General features: G+C 52.9%; 2 protein-coding genes across 4 annotated transcripts in view; one reads left to right on the forward strand and one right to left on the reverse strand.

The window, feature by feature from the left end:
- slc35f3b (solute carrier family 35 member F3b) overlaps nucleotides 1-11,495 on the forward strand; it is a 128,742-nt gene extending 117,247 nt beyond the window's left edge. For all 3 annotated transcript variants that reach the window (XM_037532969.1, XM_037532970.1, XM_017688808.2), the window contains 2 exons: nucleotides 5,688-5,777; nucleotides 6,168-11,495. In XM_037532969.1, the coding sequence (XP_037388866.1) occupies nucleotides 5,688-5,777; nucleotides 6,168-6,406 (329 nt within the window). In that variant the 3' untranslated portion in view covers nucleotides 6,407-11,495. The remainder of the gene's footprint in view (nucleotides 1-5,687; nucleotides 5,778-6,167) is intronic.
- A 1,588-nt stretch (nucleotides 11,496-13,083) lies between these two features.
- The window catches only part of LOC108415761 (5-hydroxytryptamine receptor 1F), a 4,688-nt gene continuing 271 nt past the window's right edge, over nucleotides 13,084-17,500 (reverse strand). Inside the window, exons 1-3 of the mRNA XM_037532968.1 lie at nucleotides 17,250-17,500; nucleotides 15,220-15,380; nucleotides 13,084-14,601 (exon numbers count right to left, since the gene is read on the reverse strand). The exon at nucleotides 17,250-17,500 is cut by the window's right edge and continues 271 nt beyond it. Coding sequence (XP_037388865.1) covers nucleotides 13,246-14,601; nucleotides 15,220-15,380; nucleotides 17,250-17,412 — 1,680 coding nt within the window. The 5' untranslated portion in view covers nucleotides 17,413-17,500 and the 3' untranslated portion in view covers nucleotides 13,084-13,245. The remainder of the gene's footprint in view (nucleotides 14,602-15,219; nucleotides 15,381-17,249) is intronic.

The following is a 17,500-nucleotide window of genomic DNA, read 5'->3' on the forward strand; positions in this document are numbered from 1 at the left end:
AGAGAGAGGGACGGGAGAGAGGGAGAGGGACGGGAGAGAGGGAGAGGGACAGGAGAGAGAGAGAGGGACGGGAGAGAGGGAGAGGGACAGGAGAGGGACGGGAGAGAGGGAGAGGGACGGGAGAGGGACGCGAGGGGGAGAGAGGGAGAGGGACGTGAGAGGGATGCGAGAGAGAGAGAGAGAGAGAGAGAGAGGGACGCGAGAGAGAGGGAGAGAGAGAGAGGGAGAGAGGGAGAGGGAGAGGGGGGGACGCGCGAGAGAGAGAGGGGGACGCGAGAGGGAGGGGGAGAGAGGGGCGAGAGAGGGCTGAGAGAAAGAGAGGGACGCGAGAGGATGAGAGAGGGGGAGAGAGAGGGACAAGCGAGGTGGAGAGAGAGAGAGGGATGCGAGAGGGGGATAGAGAGAGAGAGAGAGAGAGAGGGACAAGAGAGGGCGAGAGGGGGGAGAGAGGGGGAGAGAGAGAGAGGGCTGAGAGAAGGACAAGAGGGCGAGAGAGAGAGAGGGATGCAAGATGGGGAGAGGGACGCGAGAGAGGGAGAGAGAGGGACGAGTGGATGAGAGAGAGGGGCGCGAGAGGGGGAGAGAGAGAGGGACATGAGAGGGGGAGAGAGAGAGAGGGACGTGAGAGGGACACGAGAGGGGGAGAGAGAGAGGGACAGGAGAGAGGGATGAGAGGGGGAGAGAGAGAGAGGGACGTGAGAGGGATACGAGAGGAGGAGAGAGAGAGGGACAGGAGAGAGGGAGAGGGATGCAAGAGGGGGAGAGAGAGAGGGACAGGAGAGAGGGAGAGGGATGCGAGAGGGGGAGAGAGAGAGATAGGGCTGAGAGAAGGACAAGAGAGGGGGGGAGAGAGAGAGAGGGACGAGAGGGCAAGAGAGTAACGAGAGAGAGAGCTGAGAGAAGGACAAGAGAGGGCGAGAGGGGGAGAGAGACAGAGGGACGCGAGAAGGGGAGAGAGACAGAGGGACGCGAGAGGGGGAGAGAGAGAGGGCTGAGAGAAGGACAAGAGAGGGGGAGAGAGAGAGAGACAAGAGGGCAAGAGAGTGATGAGAGGGAGAGAGAGAGGGACGCAAGAGGGGGAGAGAGAGAGGGACGCAAGAGGGGGAGAGAGAGAGGGACGCAAGATGGGGAGAGGGGGAGAGAGAGAGGGATGAGAGGGGGAGAGAGAGAGAGGGCTGAGAGAAGGACAAGAGAGGGCGAGAGGGGGAGAGAGACAGGGGGACGTGAGAGGGGGAGAGAGAGGGATGCGACAGGGGGAGAGACAGTAAGTGCTGAGAGAAGGACAAGAGAGGGGGAGAGAGAGAGATGGACGAGAGGGCAAGAGAGTGATGAGAGAGAGCTGAGAGAAGGACAAGAGAGGGCGAGAGGGGGAGAGAGAGAGAGGGACATGAGGGCAAGAGGGGGATGAGAGAGAGGGACGAGCGGATGAGAAAGAGGGGCGAGAGAGAGGGACGAGAGAGGGCGAGAAGGGGAGAGGGTAAGAGAGGGATAAAGAGAGAGAGAGGGACAAGAGGGACGCGTGAGAGTGAGGGACAAGAGAGTGAGAGGGGGAGAGAGAGGGACATGAGAGGGGGCTGAGAGAGGGACAAAAGAGGGGGAGAGAGAGAGAGAGGGACGAGAGGGGGAGAGAGAGAGAGGGATGAGAGGGGGAGAGAGAGAGAGGGGTGAGACAGATGAGAGCGAGGGGGCGAGAGAGGGATATGAGGGGGCGAGAAGGGGATGAGAGAGAGGGACGAGCAGATGAGAGAGAGGGGTGAGAGAGGGACATGAGAGGGTGAGAGGGGGACGAGAGGGATGAGAGAGGGCAAGAGAGGGACGAGAGGAGGAGAGAGAGAGTGCAAGAGAGGGATGAGAGAGAGGGACGTGAGAGGGACACGAGGGGGAGAGAGAGGGTGAGAGGGGGATGAGAGAGAGGGACGAGCAGATGAGAGAGAGAGGGCTGAGAGAAGGACGAGAGGGACGCGAGAGGGGGAGAGAGAGAGGGACGCGAGAGGGGGAGAGAGGGACGAGACGAGAGGGGGAGAGAGAGGGACGAGATGAGAGGGGGAGAGAGAGGGACGAGAGGGGGAGAGAGAGGGACGAGAGGGGGAGAGAGAGGGACGAGAGGGGGAGAGAGAGGGACGAGAGGGGGAGAGAGGGGAACAGGGGGATGAGAGACAGGGACGAGCAGATGAGAGAGAAAGGGGTGAGAGGGACAAAAGAGGTCAAGAGGGACAGAGAGAGAGGGACGAGAAGGCTAGAGAGGAAAAGAGAGAGGGAAGAGAGAGAGGGGTGAGAGAGGGATGAGCAGATGAGAGGGGCAAGAGAGGGACGCGAGAGGGATGAGAGGGGGAGAGAGAGAGGGTCGCGAGAGGGACGAGAGGGGGGGAGAGAGAGAGGGACGCGAGAGGGACGAGAGGGGGAGAGAGAGGGACGAGACGAGAGGGGGAGAGAGAGGGACGAGACGAGAGGGGGAGAGAGAGGGACGAGACGAGAGGGGGAGAGAGAGGGACGAGACGAGAGGGGGAGAGAGAGGGACGAGATGAGAGGGGGAGAGAGAGGGACGAGAGAGGGACGAGAGGGGGAGAGAGGGACGAGAGAGGGACGAGAGGGGGAGAGAGAGGGACGAGAGGGGGAGAGAGAGGGATGAGAGGGGGAGAGAGAGGGATGAGAGGGGAGAGAGAGGGACGAGAGGGGGAGAGAGAGGGGGAAAGAGAGAGGGCTGAGAGAAGGACAAGAGAGGGACGCGAGAGGGGGAGAGAGAGATGGACGAGAGAGAGGGATGCGAGAGGGGGAGAGAGAGGGATGCGAGAGGGGGAGAGAGAGGGACGAGAGGGGGAGAGAGAGGGACGAGAGGGGGAGAGAGAGAGAGAGAGAGAGAGAGAGAGAGAGAGAGCGCGAGAGGGATGAGAGATGTCAGATGTCAAGAGGGGTGAGAGAGAGGGACAAGAAGGCAAGTGAGGACGAGAGAGGGACAAGAGGGGTAGAGAGAGAGAGGGAGAGGGGAGAGACGGGGAGAGAGAGAGAGGGACAAGAGAGGGGGAGAGAGGGATAAAGAGAGAGAGGGCTGAGAGAGGGACCAAACAGAGGGGGATGAGAGAGGGTTGAGTGAGAGAGGGACAAGAGAGGGGGAGAGAGAGAGAGGGTCATGAAAGGGCAAGAGAGGGACGAGAGAGGGACGAGAGAGGGACGAGAGAGGGACGAGAGAGGGACGTGAGAGGGACGCGAGAGGGGGGGAGAGAGAGAGAGAGAGAGAGAGAGAGAGAGAGAGAGAGAGAGAGAGAGAGAGAGAGGGCAATAGAAGGGGAGAGCGATGGATAGAGAGAGAAAGAGAGGGGGACAAGAGAGAGGGGCGAGAGACGGACGAGAGGATGCGAGAGAGGGACGAGAGAGGGACAAGCAGATGAGAGAGAGGGGTGAGAGGGACAAAAGAGGTCAAGAGGGACAGAGAGAGAGGGACAAGAAGGCTAGAGAGGAAAAGAGAGAGGGACGAGAGAGAGGGGTGAGAGAGGGATGAGCAGATGAGAGGGGCAAGAGAGGGACGAGAGAGAGGGCTGAGAGAGAGAGAGAGAGAGCCCGCGCAAGAGAGGTCAAGGAGGAGAGAGGGGGAGAGAGAGGGGGATGAGAGGGGGAGAGACAGAGGGACGAGAGAGAGGGATGAGAGGGGGAGAGACAGAGGGACGAGAGAGAGGGATGAGCGGTCAAGAGGGGGGAGAGATAGAGAGGGACGAGAAGGCGAGAGAGGACGGGAGGAGGAGAGAGAGGGCGAAAGAGTGAGACGGGGAGAGAGGGTTAGAGGGGAAGAGAGTGAGAGGGACATGAGGGCAAGAGGGGGATGAGAGAGAGGGACGAGCGGATGAGAAAGAGGGGCGAGAGAGAGGGACAAGAGAGGGCGAGAAGGGGAGAGGGCAAGAGAGGGATAAAGAGAGAGAGAGGGCTGAGAGGGGGACGAGAGAGAGGGACAAGAGGGATGCGTGAGAGTGAGGGACAAGAGAGTGAGAGGGGGAGAGAGAGGGACATGAGAGGGGGCTGAGAGAGGGACAAAAGAGGGGGAGAGAGAGAGAGAGGGACGAGAGGGGGAGAGAGAGAGGGATGAGAGGGGGGGGGAGAGAGAGAGGGGTGAGACAGATGAGAGCGAGGGGGAGAGAGAGGGATATGAGGGGGCGAGAAGGGGATGAGAGAGAGGGACGAGCAGATGAGAGAGAGGGGTGAGAGAGGGACATGAGAGGGTGAGAGGGGGACGAGAGGGATGAGAGAGGGCAAGAGAGGGACGAGAGGAGGAGAGAGAGAGTGCAAGAGAGGGATGAGAGAGAGGGCTGAGAGGGACGTGAGAGGGACATGAGGGGGAGAGAGAGGGACGATCAGATGAGAGAGAGAGGGGTGAGAGAGGGACATGAGAGGGCAAGAGTGGGACGAGAAAGAGGGATGAGAGAGGGCGAGAGGGGGGTGAGAGAGAGGGACGAGCAGATGAGAGAGAGAGGGCTGAGAGAAGGACGAGAGGGACGCGAGAGGGGGAGAGAGAGAGGGATGCGAGAGGGGGAGAGAGGGACGAGACAAGAGGGGGAGAGAGAGGGACGAGATGAGAGGGGGAGAGAGAGGGACGAGAGGGGGAGAGAGAGGGACGAGAGGGGGAGAGAGGGGAACAGGGGGATGAGAGACAGGGACGAGCAGATGAGAGAGAAAGGGGTGAGAGGGACAAAAGAGGTCAAGAGGGACAGAGAGAGAGGGACGAGAAGGCTAGAGAGGAAAAGAGAGAGGGACGAGAGAGAGGGGTGAGAGAGGGATGAGCAGATGAGAGGGGCAAGAGAGGGACGCGAGAGGGATGAGAGGGGGAGAGAGAGAGGGTCGCGAGAGGGACGAGAGGGGGAGAGAGAGAGGGGGACGAGAGGGGGAGAGAGAGAGGGACGCGAGAGGGACGAGAGGGGGAGAGAGAGGGACGAGACGAGAGGGGGAGAGAGAGGGACGAGATGAGAGGGGGAGAGAGAGAGAGCAAGAGAGGGACGAGAGAGAGGGATGAGAGATCAAAAGGGGGAGTGAGGGAGAGAGGGACGTGAGAGGGACACGAGAGGGGGGGAGACAGAGAGGGATGAGAGGGCAAGAGAGGGGGAGAGAGAGAGAGCAAGAGAGGGACGAGAGAGAGGGATGAGAGATCAAAAGGGGGAGAGAGGGAGAGAGAGGGACGAGAGGGCAAGAGAGGCGGAGAGAGAGAGCAAGAGAGGAACGAGAGAGAGGGATGAGAGATCAAAAGGGGGAGAGAGAGAGAGAGAGAGAGGGACGTGAGGGGGAGAGAGAGAGGGACGAGAGGGCAAGAGAGGGACAAGAGAGGGGGAGAGAGAGAGCAAGAGAGGAACGAGAGGGAGGGATGAGAGATCAAAAGGGGGAGAGAGAGAGGGACGAGAGAGAGGGAGAGTGAGAGCAAGAGAGGGAGAGAGATATACTGTGCACCACTGGGGTGAAAACACTGAGGATTTTAAAAGAAAATCTCTACAAACTGCAGATTTTTGTCACTAGCTTTATTTTTCTATTTAATTTGTTTGAGCAACAGCACAAGAAAAAAATGTTTACTGGTGCAGAAAGTGCAACGAGGTGAGCAGTTACCTGTGACCTTGTGACCTGCCTTCACCAGGGCTTAATATTTCTGATATTTGTTCATATTTCCGGCGCCGCCGTGTTTACGCTCGTCTCGCTGTCGTTTTATTTCTCTACAGCGTTCAACATCCTGGTGAACTTTGGGATCGCCGTAACGTATCCGACGCTAATTTCACTCGGGATTGTGCTGAGCGTTCCTGTGAATGCAAGTAAGTGGTGCCTTCATCCCAGTCTGGCCCTCTCACGGACCGCGTCCAGTCCAGCCCGTGCTTTATTAACGTAAACAAACGTGAGCTTTAAAACGGAGCTCTATACATTTACACAGAGCTTCATACATCAGATACATTTCATATAATCAGAGCTCCGTCAGTCACGGTGGCTTGGAGACGTCTTGTAGAATCAGTCGAACGTTCAGTTAGTCGAACGTTTATTTCAGACTCTTTTAAGCGAGGATCAGCTTTAGCTGGTGGCTAATAGCTTTTAGAGTTTTGATTTAGTTTAGTTGGCTGACGTTAATTAGACAACCTGTTCATTTGGCCAAGGTGAGTCTGACGGCCGCTACACTCTCCCGTCCTCTCTGACCTCTGCTGTGTCCACAGCGGTCGACCTGTACACCTGCGAGATCCACTTCAACACGGTGCGGCTCATCGCCGTCTTCATCATCTGCCTGGGCTTCCTGATGCTGCTGCTGCCGGAGGACTGGGACCAGTGCCTGATCCAGCTGAGCACCAGGCTGCGCAAGCGCGAGCAGCACGCCGAGCCGACCGAGGCGGGAGCCGGATCCGGCCTCAACTGGAGCCGAAGAACCAGGACCTCCATGTCCACGTTCACGCGCTGACGGGTTTCGTTCGACAGTGACCAAAAAAAGAAAACATCGCCTGGAAAGACCAGCAGGACGTTAAAACCGGTGGGACCACTTAGCACGATGGTTTTCGTAATAACGCTAACTGGCTGATGCTAGCTTTGATCGAGCTAGCGTTCTTCATGGAGACGACCAGCTCCATCAGCACCACTCTCTGGCTGGCAGGCTGACCATGGCGGTGGAACGTCTCCCGTCTGCTTTTCACACTTCACTTACCTGTCCCCGGTCACGGGAGGATTCCACAGAATTTTCGATCTGGCGAGATTTAAACGGAGCGGTTCAGAGCGGTTCTCCGTTCTAGATAAACTTACCGAGTCAGAGTCGTTCACAGCGGTGGCGACAGGAACCGGAAGTCCCCTCTAAAAGCTCCTCGCAGGAAGTTCCTCCGTGAAACTTGCTGACGTTTGTTCAGAGCGGCAAAGCAGTGGCCAAAGAAAAGCCTCGATTATGGAGTAAATAAAAATTAAAATAAAACGGCTCAGCTCTGTGTTCACATCCCCGTCACCACTGGATTGCCACTCTGAACCACTTTGTTCATACCTCCCTCACAGAGTTATGCTGGCATTCTGAAATTTTGGTGGAGTTCCCCTTTAAAATGGACGAAATCGGTCACTTTGGCATTTGTTTGTTCCCTCCCGCTCTTTTTCTCCGTCAGGCCACTTCTTTCAGTTGAACCCGCTGCAGGAGTTTACGCGGCCAGACGAGTGACCGCGAGCTGAAAGCGGACGGATGTAAACGGAGAACCCAAACGATTCGGATCAGGTACGGCTTACTGGGTGTACCTCTGGCCCTCCTCTCTGCCCGGACCTGAGCAGAGCATCTGCTGTCAGAGTGGTCTGGCGTGAAAACTTTAGTTTTGAGATTTTTTTTTTTTTAAATATTGGTGAAGTTCCCCTTTTAGGCAGAAACGTCCAGTCTACTAAGTGGACGCTCCTGCTGATTTGCAACGAAAACCTTTACGGATGAGATCGGACACCTGGCTTAAAGGGGAATTCCACCAATTTTTAAAAAAAAGTTAAATAATTGCAGAAATCTGAAGCGTCCAATGCCTCCGAAAGCTCCCTCACTACAGAGAATCCACTGCTTCACGACCGCCTTGGGACGTTTTTGGCCTTAATGCAGAGTGCTGCAAGATATTGCCCAAAGGAAACTCATTATTCCAGATTTTCAGCATTCCATATAAGCTCAGAAGACCCATGTAGGTTCTCTGGAGGTTCTGGATGGAAAATAAAGTGTCTATATCTGTGTTGTAGTCATGGCGACGCCTGGTTCCCATCACCACCGCTGTAAAGACGTCTGGACCGTTTCACACCAAACCCGCTCTGGTTCTCTGTTTACACTTCCCACGCTGCAGAAATGTAAAAATATCAGTGGAATTTCCCGACAAATACCCAATTTGAGAGGGGGACTATCTAAAGGCCGGTAAGAAGGTCCACCCATGTCTGCCCAATACAGAGTCTCCAGAGCTTTTACTATGGCCTTAACTTCTCCCTAAAGCTTCCCTTTTCCCACCAGCCACTTCATCATCGCTCACACCAGCATGTCCAGGGCTGAGTCACGTCCAACAGAACTGCTCTGATGGACCCGAACGCCGACACCGACGCCAACGGCAGATGCGATCTTGGGCCAGTGCCAAACGGAGGACTCGAGGACTTCCTGCAGGCCTGAAGATGTTTTCTTCTTCAGCCCTGAAATCAAGAATGAACACGTGCCATGACCTGTGAGCTCTGACTGATCCTGGCCCAGGACCTCCATCTAAGGAGGTTCAGGCCGTTTACATCCAGTCGTTCTGAATCAACTCGTCACCTTCTACGCGTTAAACACTGTGAGGCCACTTCGGGGTCAGGCGGCGCTGCCGCGCCGTAAACGAGCGTCGAGAATGTATGAGCGTTTCCCCAAACACGCACCACACGACGTGCTTTCCAGAGAGGCCGACCAGGACGTGGCTCTGCGGCGCAGCGTGTATTTCTGCATCCTGAGGATCGACAGGGACTGCGAGTGGACGTGGAAGTGCATGCGGGAACGGTCAGCCAGCGGTCAGCTTCACTGCCTTTTCTTTAGTTTGCAATAGAGATCATCTGCACTGTCTCCCATTGTCATTGTTCCAATGACAATGACTACGATATTGTATTCCTCTGGAATTATGGCTCGGAATTATTGTAAACCTTTGTAAGGAACGACCATTTTTACACTGAAATGCAGCATACGGTTATCACGTGAAAACATGAATAAACAACAGCTTCATTTATTAGACCGGCTGAGTTTTTATCACGTGAGAATAGAATATTCACTGCGGTCGGTCATTTATGTTGACCATGGCCGTTTATTATATTCTTCTTCTCGTCTGGACCGACTGTGCGATTCGGGCTCGCATGCAGCTGAGCGGACGCACGATTTCCATGTAGCGATGGAATTTTGTGGAATTTTTCCTCATAGGAACGAATGGAGTGCAAAGGTTTTGGCACCTTTAATGTGTCACGATACAAATACACTAACACACCCCACACACACACACACACACACAAATAACACATCAAACACACACACACACACTTTTAAGGAAGCAGCGTATTTAAGGTGGCACTGGATTTAAGGTAGCAACTACATAACACGTCAACAATGGAGAAAACACCATCGAAACCGGCAACAGCCTAACGGGAAGCGGGGACCCTGTAAGCCGCGCGGCCTTCAGGACAAACGCAGTCAGCGTTAATCCGTACAGTTTCTGGACCGTCCAGCGCGACGAGGCCGATTCTCTTTAAATTTCCAGTATTTAGAGTTCGTCAGTTTGACCGGTACATTCAGCTCGGACACTGAACCAAATGACGCAGAGATGAACAGAAGCGAAGTGTTTGGACTAAAACGGCTTCGGTGATCCGGTTCGGTTTACAGCGAATAAGCAGCAGGAGCGACCGCTGAGCGTCGAGAGTCACAGGTTGCATTGTAAAAGGAAAAAAGAACAGAAGCCCATTTTAGTGCATGACTGCCGTTTATTTACTGAATATATCGTGTAACGAATGTTTATGTGCGTGCATGTAGATGAAGGGGTGGGGCGTTGGTGAGCCGGACAGGTGAAAAGGGCCAGTGGTGCTACAGAAACCGATTTGGCTCTGAATCCATTGACGTGTTTACCGTACTGGGATGTGCACGATTCCGAAACGATTCACAAATTTCAAAAATCGATTTTCTAATGTCAAGATGAGCCGTCTAGTCCTTTCAACGCAAACCTGGCCACCTTGGGAGCCTTGGTGTCTAATGCCCAGTGTGTGCCGATGTCCTGGTACAGGATAAACAACGTAAACAGAAACTCAGGCTCACGTTTCTCTTTCTGCTCCAGCTGCTTCCCTTCGTCTCTGGCAGGAGAAATCTCCTCAGGAGAAGAGCAGCTTAGTGTAAAATGTCTCTTGTCGTTTGGCTGTTTCACGAGTTGCTCCTTGTTTGAGTTTTCCTGTTCTGTGGGAATTGGGTTGTGCCTTTACAGCTTTTTAGAGTTTGTCAGTCTCTTGTTGCGGATTTAACGTTCCAGAAAACCAATTGCACTGCTTATAAATGCGAATAAACGCATTGTTGCTGTGTGACTGACGGTCTGCACGCCGCCTTTCAGTCATCAAGAAATGGGGCTTTTGTGCTGTGTTGCCCCCCCAATGAGCCCAAAACTGAAGTTATACCATCACTGAAGATGGGCAGGATGGCTGTAATGGGCCGTGTGGACACCGTCCAGTTGGCTTGCCATGTCACTTCCGTTTGATTCATTATTAAAAGATATGGAAGTTGAATATGTTAGAGGTCATTACAGATACTTTGCTTTAGTATGGCTGTATGTGTGACCTGTAGAGGATGTTGACTTGTTATTTCCTTAGTTCCTCTGAGCAGACTGAGGCTTAACATGCTGATGGATCAGACAGTGCCCTGTTGGAAAAGGACCATTAGAAACCACCAAACATTTAAAATGCAGTCACTGCTCACCTGTTAAGACATTAGGATCCTGAGCCCATTAAAGCCAAGTGGAACACTTACTGTGTTTAACAGCAGGTAGAGATGCTTCACCACATGTTCCTCAGACTGTTCTGCATGAAGCTGTAACTGACCAACTGCTCAGGTCAAACTCAAATGTCCATGGTGCATGTTTTGACTCCTGCAAGGCAAGTGTTTGTTCAGGAATCTTCAAGACAAATCTCCAAAAAAAAGGTGGTTGAGTGTGGTCTTGGTGGCTCAGTGGTAGAGGGCAGGTCGCTAAAGTTTGGGCCTAGATTCTAAATACCTCAGGGTAAGTCCAAAACTTTTGCCCAAAAGAAATTCTGCATAACCCCCTGTTGTCCTTGCTCCTGGGGCCCAGGGGGGAAGACGGGTATACCTTCCCCCCTGGTTCTTGGGTTGTGCCCTCTGGGCTTGTGTGTGTGTGTCATGCCCCCTTCACCCTGTGCTTCACCACCACCGTGGTGTGAGAATCCTGTTCGGGATGTGAACCGACAACCTCCTGATCTTGGAAGCATGGCGTCTACCGGTGAGCCACAGGTTCTCACAGGTGTCTGTCTTTTTTTTTAACATTCGTCTTTGTTTTTCCCTGTCTTTTGCGTGAAGACATGCAAAAGTGGGGCTTGAACCGACAACCTCCTGATCTTGGAGGCAGGACATCTACCGGTGAGCCACAGGATCTTATGGTTGCTGTTGTCTTTTTTTTTAACATTTGTCTTTGTGTTTCTCAGTTTCATCATAAACTCCATGTGAAATGAAGCCTGATGCAGGATTTGAACCAGCAACCTTCAGCCTGCAGACAACGGGTTTACAGCAATAAGCCACGCGAACGTGGAAGTGAATGCCTTTTTTTTTTGGATACTTGTCTTTCTTTGGGATCCCCACTTTGTGTATCTACTCATGTTTGGGAGCATCTTAAAAAAGCGATTATTCCAAATCGCAGTTCCAGATTAAACTCCTCAACCTGTAAATAAAAAGAAAGTTCTTACCACCAAAGAACTTACACTGACCACAGAAACCAGCATGCTGCTTTAATACTTGCAGGGAAATGTATTCGTGACTCTACCGAATAAAGATGAGCTAAAATCTAGACAAACAAACAAACATGCAGTTTTTCAGATCTCAAAAATGTTTCGTCCCTTTTCCAAGGGGTACAAGTCCCTGAGGGGTCGTTGCCGCTTCTGCGTGCTGATTGGTCAGCGTTACTTCTGCTAGTACCGCTCAACGACTCGAGATGATCACTTTATTTCTTTAATATCTCACAGACTGATGAACATCTGGACAGCCGGTAAACTCGAGACTTCCCAAACCGAAATGCTCGTTTTAGCCGTTTATCTCGTGTCGACTGTCGCCGTCTGTAGATCGGAGACTCACAATCTGGCTTCTGCTCCCAGCTGCCGGGTTTACCAGCCAATCGGCTGTCGGTATCGGTGATGTGAACCAATCAGCTCTCAGTAGCGGTAACGCAGCCTGTGCTCAGGCTCTGAGGCTGAAAGGCGTCCAGGTGTGAGTGTTTGTATAAACTCTGCCTCCCATAATCCTGCGCGTCAGCCCTGATGCTCTGCGGCCGGGCCCTGTAGGCTAAAGCTGACGCTGTAGTGTAGCCCAGTGACGCGGAGCGCCTCACTGTGAGGAACGTGTTCCGCTCGTCTAAATACATTTGGGTTGGAAGCGGTTCGGCATCTTGGCCGCTTCGTCGCTGCGCTGCCTTCGATTTCCGGACCCATGAGGCAGCGAGACAGCTGCCTCCGGACTCGGACGCAGCCGCTCAGAGGCTTCGGCAGTTTGAGGCCTCAGCTGTGGGGCAATTGACTTACTGTCATGTGACGTCACGTCAGTGCAACTGACTTAATCCGGACGACCCAGTGACGCTGAGTGTGAAAACATACGCAGAACCAAGAGAACCCGGGCTGGAACCTTTTTCTTCACTACATACCGCCCCCCCCCCCCATCAGGGTTCAATCCCCACCTCCCCTCAGGGTTCAACTCTGGTTCTTTTTCTCTTGGTGTCTGCAGTGACTGTGTTTCTATCAGTATCTGAGCTCAGGACCGTCTTTCTCTCTAAGCTACTGGTAACTAGCAAAGATACTTTCTCTAGATTGACAAAGCTCTTCTTGTAAGTCGCTCTGGATAAGAGCGTCTGCTAAATGCTGTAAATGTAAATACCCCCATCAGGGTTCAATCCCCCACCCCTCCCCTCCCCTCAGGGTTCAAGTCTTCAGCTTTTCATGTTTATTTCTTCTTTTCGCGTTTTATCATCTACAAAATCCAGAGTGGCTTACAGTTTATTTACATTCATGCAGTGCAATACAGGCACGTTTTACACATCATCATCACCACAACCATCACCACCATCATCACCACAGTACAGTTTAAACACTCTGTACTACATGAGGGAGCTTTTAGAGGGGGACGTCTGGTTCCTATCACCACCACTGAGAACAGTTCTGACTCGCTAAGTTTATCTAGACTGAGACGCTGTTTTATGAGAGTTTAGAGAACTTCAACTCCATTCATGGTGGAGGGAGACATGCAGGGCGCTGTGCGGCAAAATAGTCCCCAAAGAAAACTCATTATTCCAGGTTTTCCACTGTTTTCCATCAGCAACATTCCATATAAACCCAGAAGACTCGTGTAGGTTCTCTGGTGGTTCTGGATGGTTAATAAAGTGTCTATATCTGTGTTGTAGTCATAGCAACGCCTGGTTCCCATCACCACCACTGTAAAGACATGTGAGAGTTTCAATTACGCAGAAATGTTTTAAAAATCAGTGGACTTCCCCTTTTAAGCGTTACTCATAGTAATATGACGTTTCGAGTCCATCATGCTGCGGTTCAGGGTCAACAAATTTCATGCTCCACTCGAACTGTGATCTGGCCATAGAAGAAGGTGGTCTGTCTCTCCTTGGTCAGCGCCGGGGCCGGGAGTCTGTCCCGCTCCTGTGGCTTGGAGGGAACCTGTAGGCAGTCTGACCTTTCTGAGGAACTTCCATTGGAGTTATTCCAAAGAGAACAGGAGGAGGAGGTGGTGGAGAAGGAGGAGTTTGATGAGGAGGACAGACTCCCAGGTAGGAGGCCTCTGCTCACTTGTTCCTTGAGCCTCCTGGGGAAAGGAGCATTCACCGTGAAAACAGAGGAGTAGTCCGATCCCGTCGGATGGGGACCGCCGTCTCTGGAACGCTGCTCCCTGTTGGCGGCTGTTACGTTAGTGGGTGTGGTGCACCCCCCGCCTTCTCCATCTGCTCTCCTTTCTCCTCCCCTCCCTACTGCTCCACCCAGCCTGGCACGGATCTTCTGCCTGAGGTTCTGCAGCGCCCCCTGGAAGCGCTTGCTGAGGAGAGCGTAGAGCAGCGGGTTGATGTCCGAGTTGAAGAGCACAAGCCAGTAGGAGAAGGTGACCGCGGCAGGTGGGACCTGGCTCTCCGAGCGTGCGAGGGCGGTCTCGGTGGCCTGCACCAGAGCCACGCTCATGTAAGGCGTCCAGCACAGGAAGAAGGCGGCGATGACCATGAAGAGCCTCACGACGCCGTGATGAGGGTTGCTGGCCTGCTGGGCGCCACTGCTCTGGAGGTGAGCGAGGAACGTGTGCAGGCGCCGACTGGAAGGTTTGGAACCGCACTCTCCTTCCAGCTGCGGAGCTGGATCTCCTGCCAGGTCCTGGTGAGGAGCGTCGAACTGGGCTTCTGACACGAACCTCCCACTCACGTAGTACACCAGCCCGGAGGGGTCGTGCGGTTCCGCGTCCGTAGCAGAACACCGACGGGCGGATTCGGAAGGCGCGGAGCGCCCCCGGCTGCGCTGAAGGTGCTCCTCCAGGCTGTGGATCCGTCTAGCGTGGTGCCTCGCCACCCGGACGATCTTCACGTAGCAGAAGAGGATGACCGTGGCCGGGAGGAGGAAGGACAGGGCGGCCATGAAGACCGTGTAACTCGGACTGCTGGCCCAGTTGACGGCACAGCTGTACATGGGCCTCACGAAGCTGACGTTACTCCAGCCCAGCAACGGAGGAGAGCTGGTCAGCATGGCCTGCAGCCAGATCCACAGCACGGCCGCTCCGGTTCGCCACACCGTACAGCGAGAGTCGTAGCGCAGACAGTCCACGATGGAGTAGTAGCGGTCCAGAGCGATGGCCGCCAGCGTGAGCACCGAGGCGGTGCAGTAGACCGACGAGGTGTAGCCCACGTACAGACACAGATCCTGCGGCACAAACCAAGACGGATATTTAAACCAGGAAAAACATATTAAATCAATTTAGTTCTGATTTTCCTCTTTAGGAGACGGAGGGAAGAATATCAGAGCACCGTTTAACCTGTTCATGTAGTTACTGAAGTCTTTTTATCTGGTGAAAGCGTCGTCTTCCGCTGCCACGGCGTTTTATTCCCATCAGGCCACTCAGAGACCCTTTACATCCCAATCGTCTCACTCCACTTTAGCTACTGAAACCCCGAAATCCTGTCAGGATCTCTATATTTCTCATTGCGAGACTCCGGTAAGAACGTTCCAAGATTATTCACTCTCACGCGTTTGAAGTCATTTCGTGGAAGTTCACTGGACCATTTTACTCGTTTCCAAAACCAGCGCAGGTCATTTAAAATGATCTGCCAGTGAAAAACTCGCTGAATGACTTCAGACGAGAAGCAACGTGGAATACTGAGGAATATTAGACACGTGGAGAAGATTCCGGAGTTGAGAGATCATTCCTGCGGTGCAGTGAGACGGCTGGGATGTGAATGGTCGCTCAGAGTGGCCTGGTGTGAAGTAGCCCCGTTACAGGGCAGTGTGAGACGCCGTTAGTGGTCAGACGGTGATACTCACGTTGCAGTTCACCCATCCGTTATTCATGATGGAAACCGCCACGAAGGGCATGACGCCGATGCCGACCAGGAAGTCGCTGATGGCCAGATTAATAATCAGCACTGACGTCACATGATGGAACGTCTTTGTTGCCACCACGATGACGATGACCAGGATGTTTCCTGACGTACAGAACAACCACAGAACAAACAGATTAGGCTGACCGGTCATCACTGTGATCTGGGGATAAAACAACGGACACATCAAAGGACAGAAGCACCGAACGCTTCAAACGTGACTGACACTTAAATTATTCATCACAATAAATCTGCGCTATAATGATGTGATTCCAACACCGAGCCTCTTAAAGCATTTCATTCTGACCACCTCCTCGTTTCTCCGCTCACTGTCCACTTTATCAGCTCCACTGACCGTATAGCTGCTCTCTGTAGTTCTACAGTTACAGACTGTAGTCCATCTGTTTCTCTGATACTCTGTTACCCTGTTCTTCAGTGGTCAGGACCCCCATGGACCCTCACAGAGCAGGTACTATTTGGGTGGTGGGTCATTCTCAGCACTGCAGTAACACTGACGTGGTGGTGGTGTGTTGGTGTATGTTGTGCTGGTCTGAGTGGATCAGACACAGCAGTGCTGCTGGAGTTTTTAAACACCTCAATGTCGCCGCTGGACTGAGAATAGTCCACCAACCAAAAATATCCAGCCAACAGCGTCCTGTGGGCAGCGTCCTGTGGGCGGCGTCCTGTGACCACTGATGAAGGACTAGAGGATGACCAACACAAACTGTGCAGCAGCAGATGAGCTGTCGTCTCTGACTTTACATCTACAAGGTGGACCGACGAGGTAGGAGTGTCTAATAGAGTGGACAGTGAGTGGACACAGTGTTTAAAAACTCCAGCAGCACTGCTGTGTCTGATCCACTCGCACCAGCACAACACACTAACACACCACCACCACGTCAGTGTCACTGCAGTGCTGAGAATGACCCACCAGCCAAACAGCACCTGCTCTGTATTTATTTATACTGACTGTAAATCCGCTGGAGTGACGGGAAGAATTAGTCTGACTGTGTTTCCGCAGCAGCTCTTTAATACCAGGAGGCCTTTTTCTGGTGTTTCTTTCGCCCCTCAGTATCTCCAGAAAACCCTTTCATTTCTGCATTATTAGCAAAATAGTGCCGTACTGTAGAAAGTCTATCATTTCAGCTGAATTCTAACATTAATCAGGACTTTAATCAATAATAAACTAGAAAACCGAGAAATGCATGTTGGGCCGTTAATCCAGACACACGCATTCAAACCAGAGATGCTTCTGGAAAGGCTCCAGTTACAAATCTGGATCAGTCAAACGAACTCGGTTCTCACTTGGTTATAAACGCCTGAAAGAAAGACGACGGATACACTGAAAACGCCGAAATATACTGCAGTACTTAAAGGGCAAACGGTCCAGACGTCTTTACAGTGGTGGTGATGGGAACCAGGCGTCGCCATGACTACAACACAGATATAGACACTTTATTTACCATCCAGAACCTCCAGAGAACCTACACGAGTCTTCTCACCCTAAAATACATTTTAGAACTCAAAACTATCATACAACAGTGTGAGGGAGCTTTTAGAGGTGGACGTCTGGTTCCTATCACCACCAGTGTGAACAGCTCTGACTCAGTAAGTTTCTCTAGAGCGGAGAACCCAGTCTGAACCTCTCTGAATGACTCACTGCAATCATTTCATTTGAAAAATTGGTGGAGTTCCCCTTTAAAGCAGAAATGTCCAGTCTACTAATAGAACTAATTACAGAACAAGTGGACACTCCTGTTGGTTTGCAAGAAGAAAACCTTTACAGCAAAGACTGGACCCCTGGCTTAAAGGGGAACTCCACCAAATAGTCAAAATTATTTCAGAATTAAATAATTGCATTTTGTCTGTAACAGAGAAGCTCAGAACGCCTGCGTTTACATCTTCACTTAATTATGCTCTTTTAAATTGGTGGACTTCCCCTGACAGAAAGCTGTCTGTAAGAGCAGAGCCCACCTGTCACCGCACCCACACTCATGAGCACCATCAGCACCTCCATCAGCAGCTTCCCGCGAGACGCCCCGTTGACCCGAGAGCTCGTCGAGTTTCTCCATGACAGTCGCATGTCGCCCAGCAGAGGCTCGCTGGAGTCCAGCCACCTGCTGCCCGGCAGCTCCATCCTCCTAAAGCCGGACCGTCAGGTTTGAGATCCGAAACTGACCAAAGCAAAAAGTTCCTGGATCACCTGAGTGAGGGTCAGATGCGAG

The sequence above is a fragment of the Pygocentrus nattereri genome, chromosome 22 (assembly GCF_015220715.1).
Source record: "Pygocentrus nattereri isolate fPygNat1 chromosome 22, fPygNat1.pri, whole genome shotgun sequence".
In the NCBI taxonomy this organism is placed as follows: Eukaryota; Metazoa; Chordata; class Actinopteri; order Characiformes; family Serrasalmidae; genus Pygocentrus; species Pygocentrus nattereri.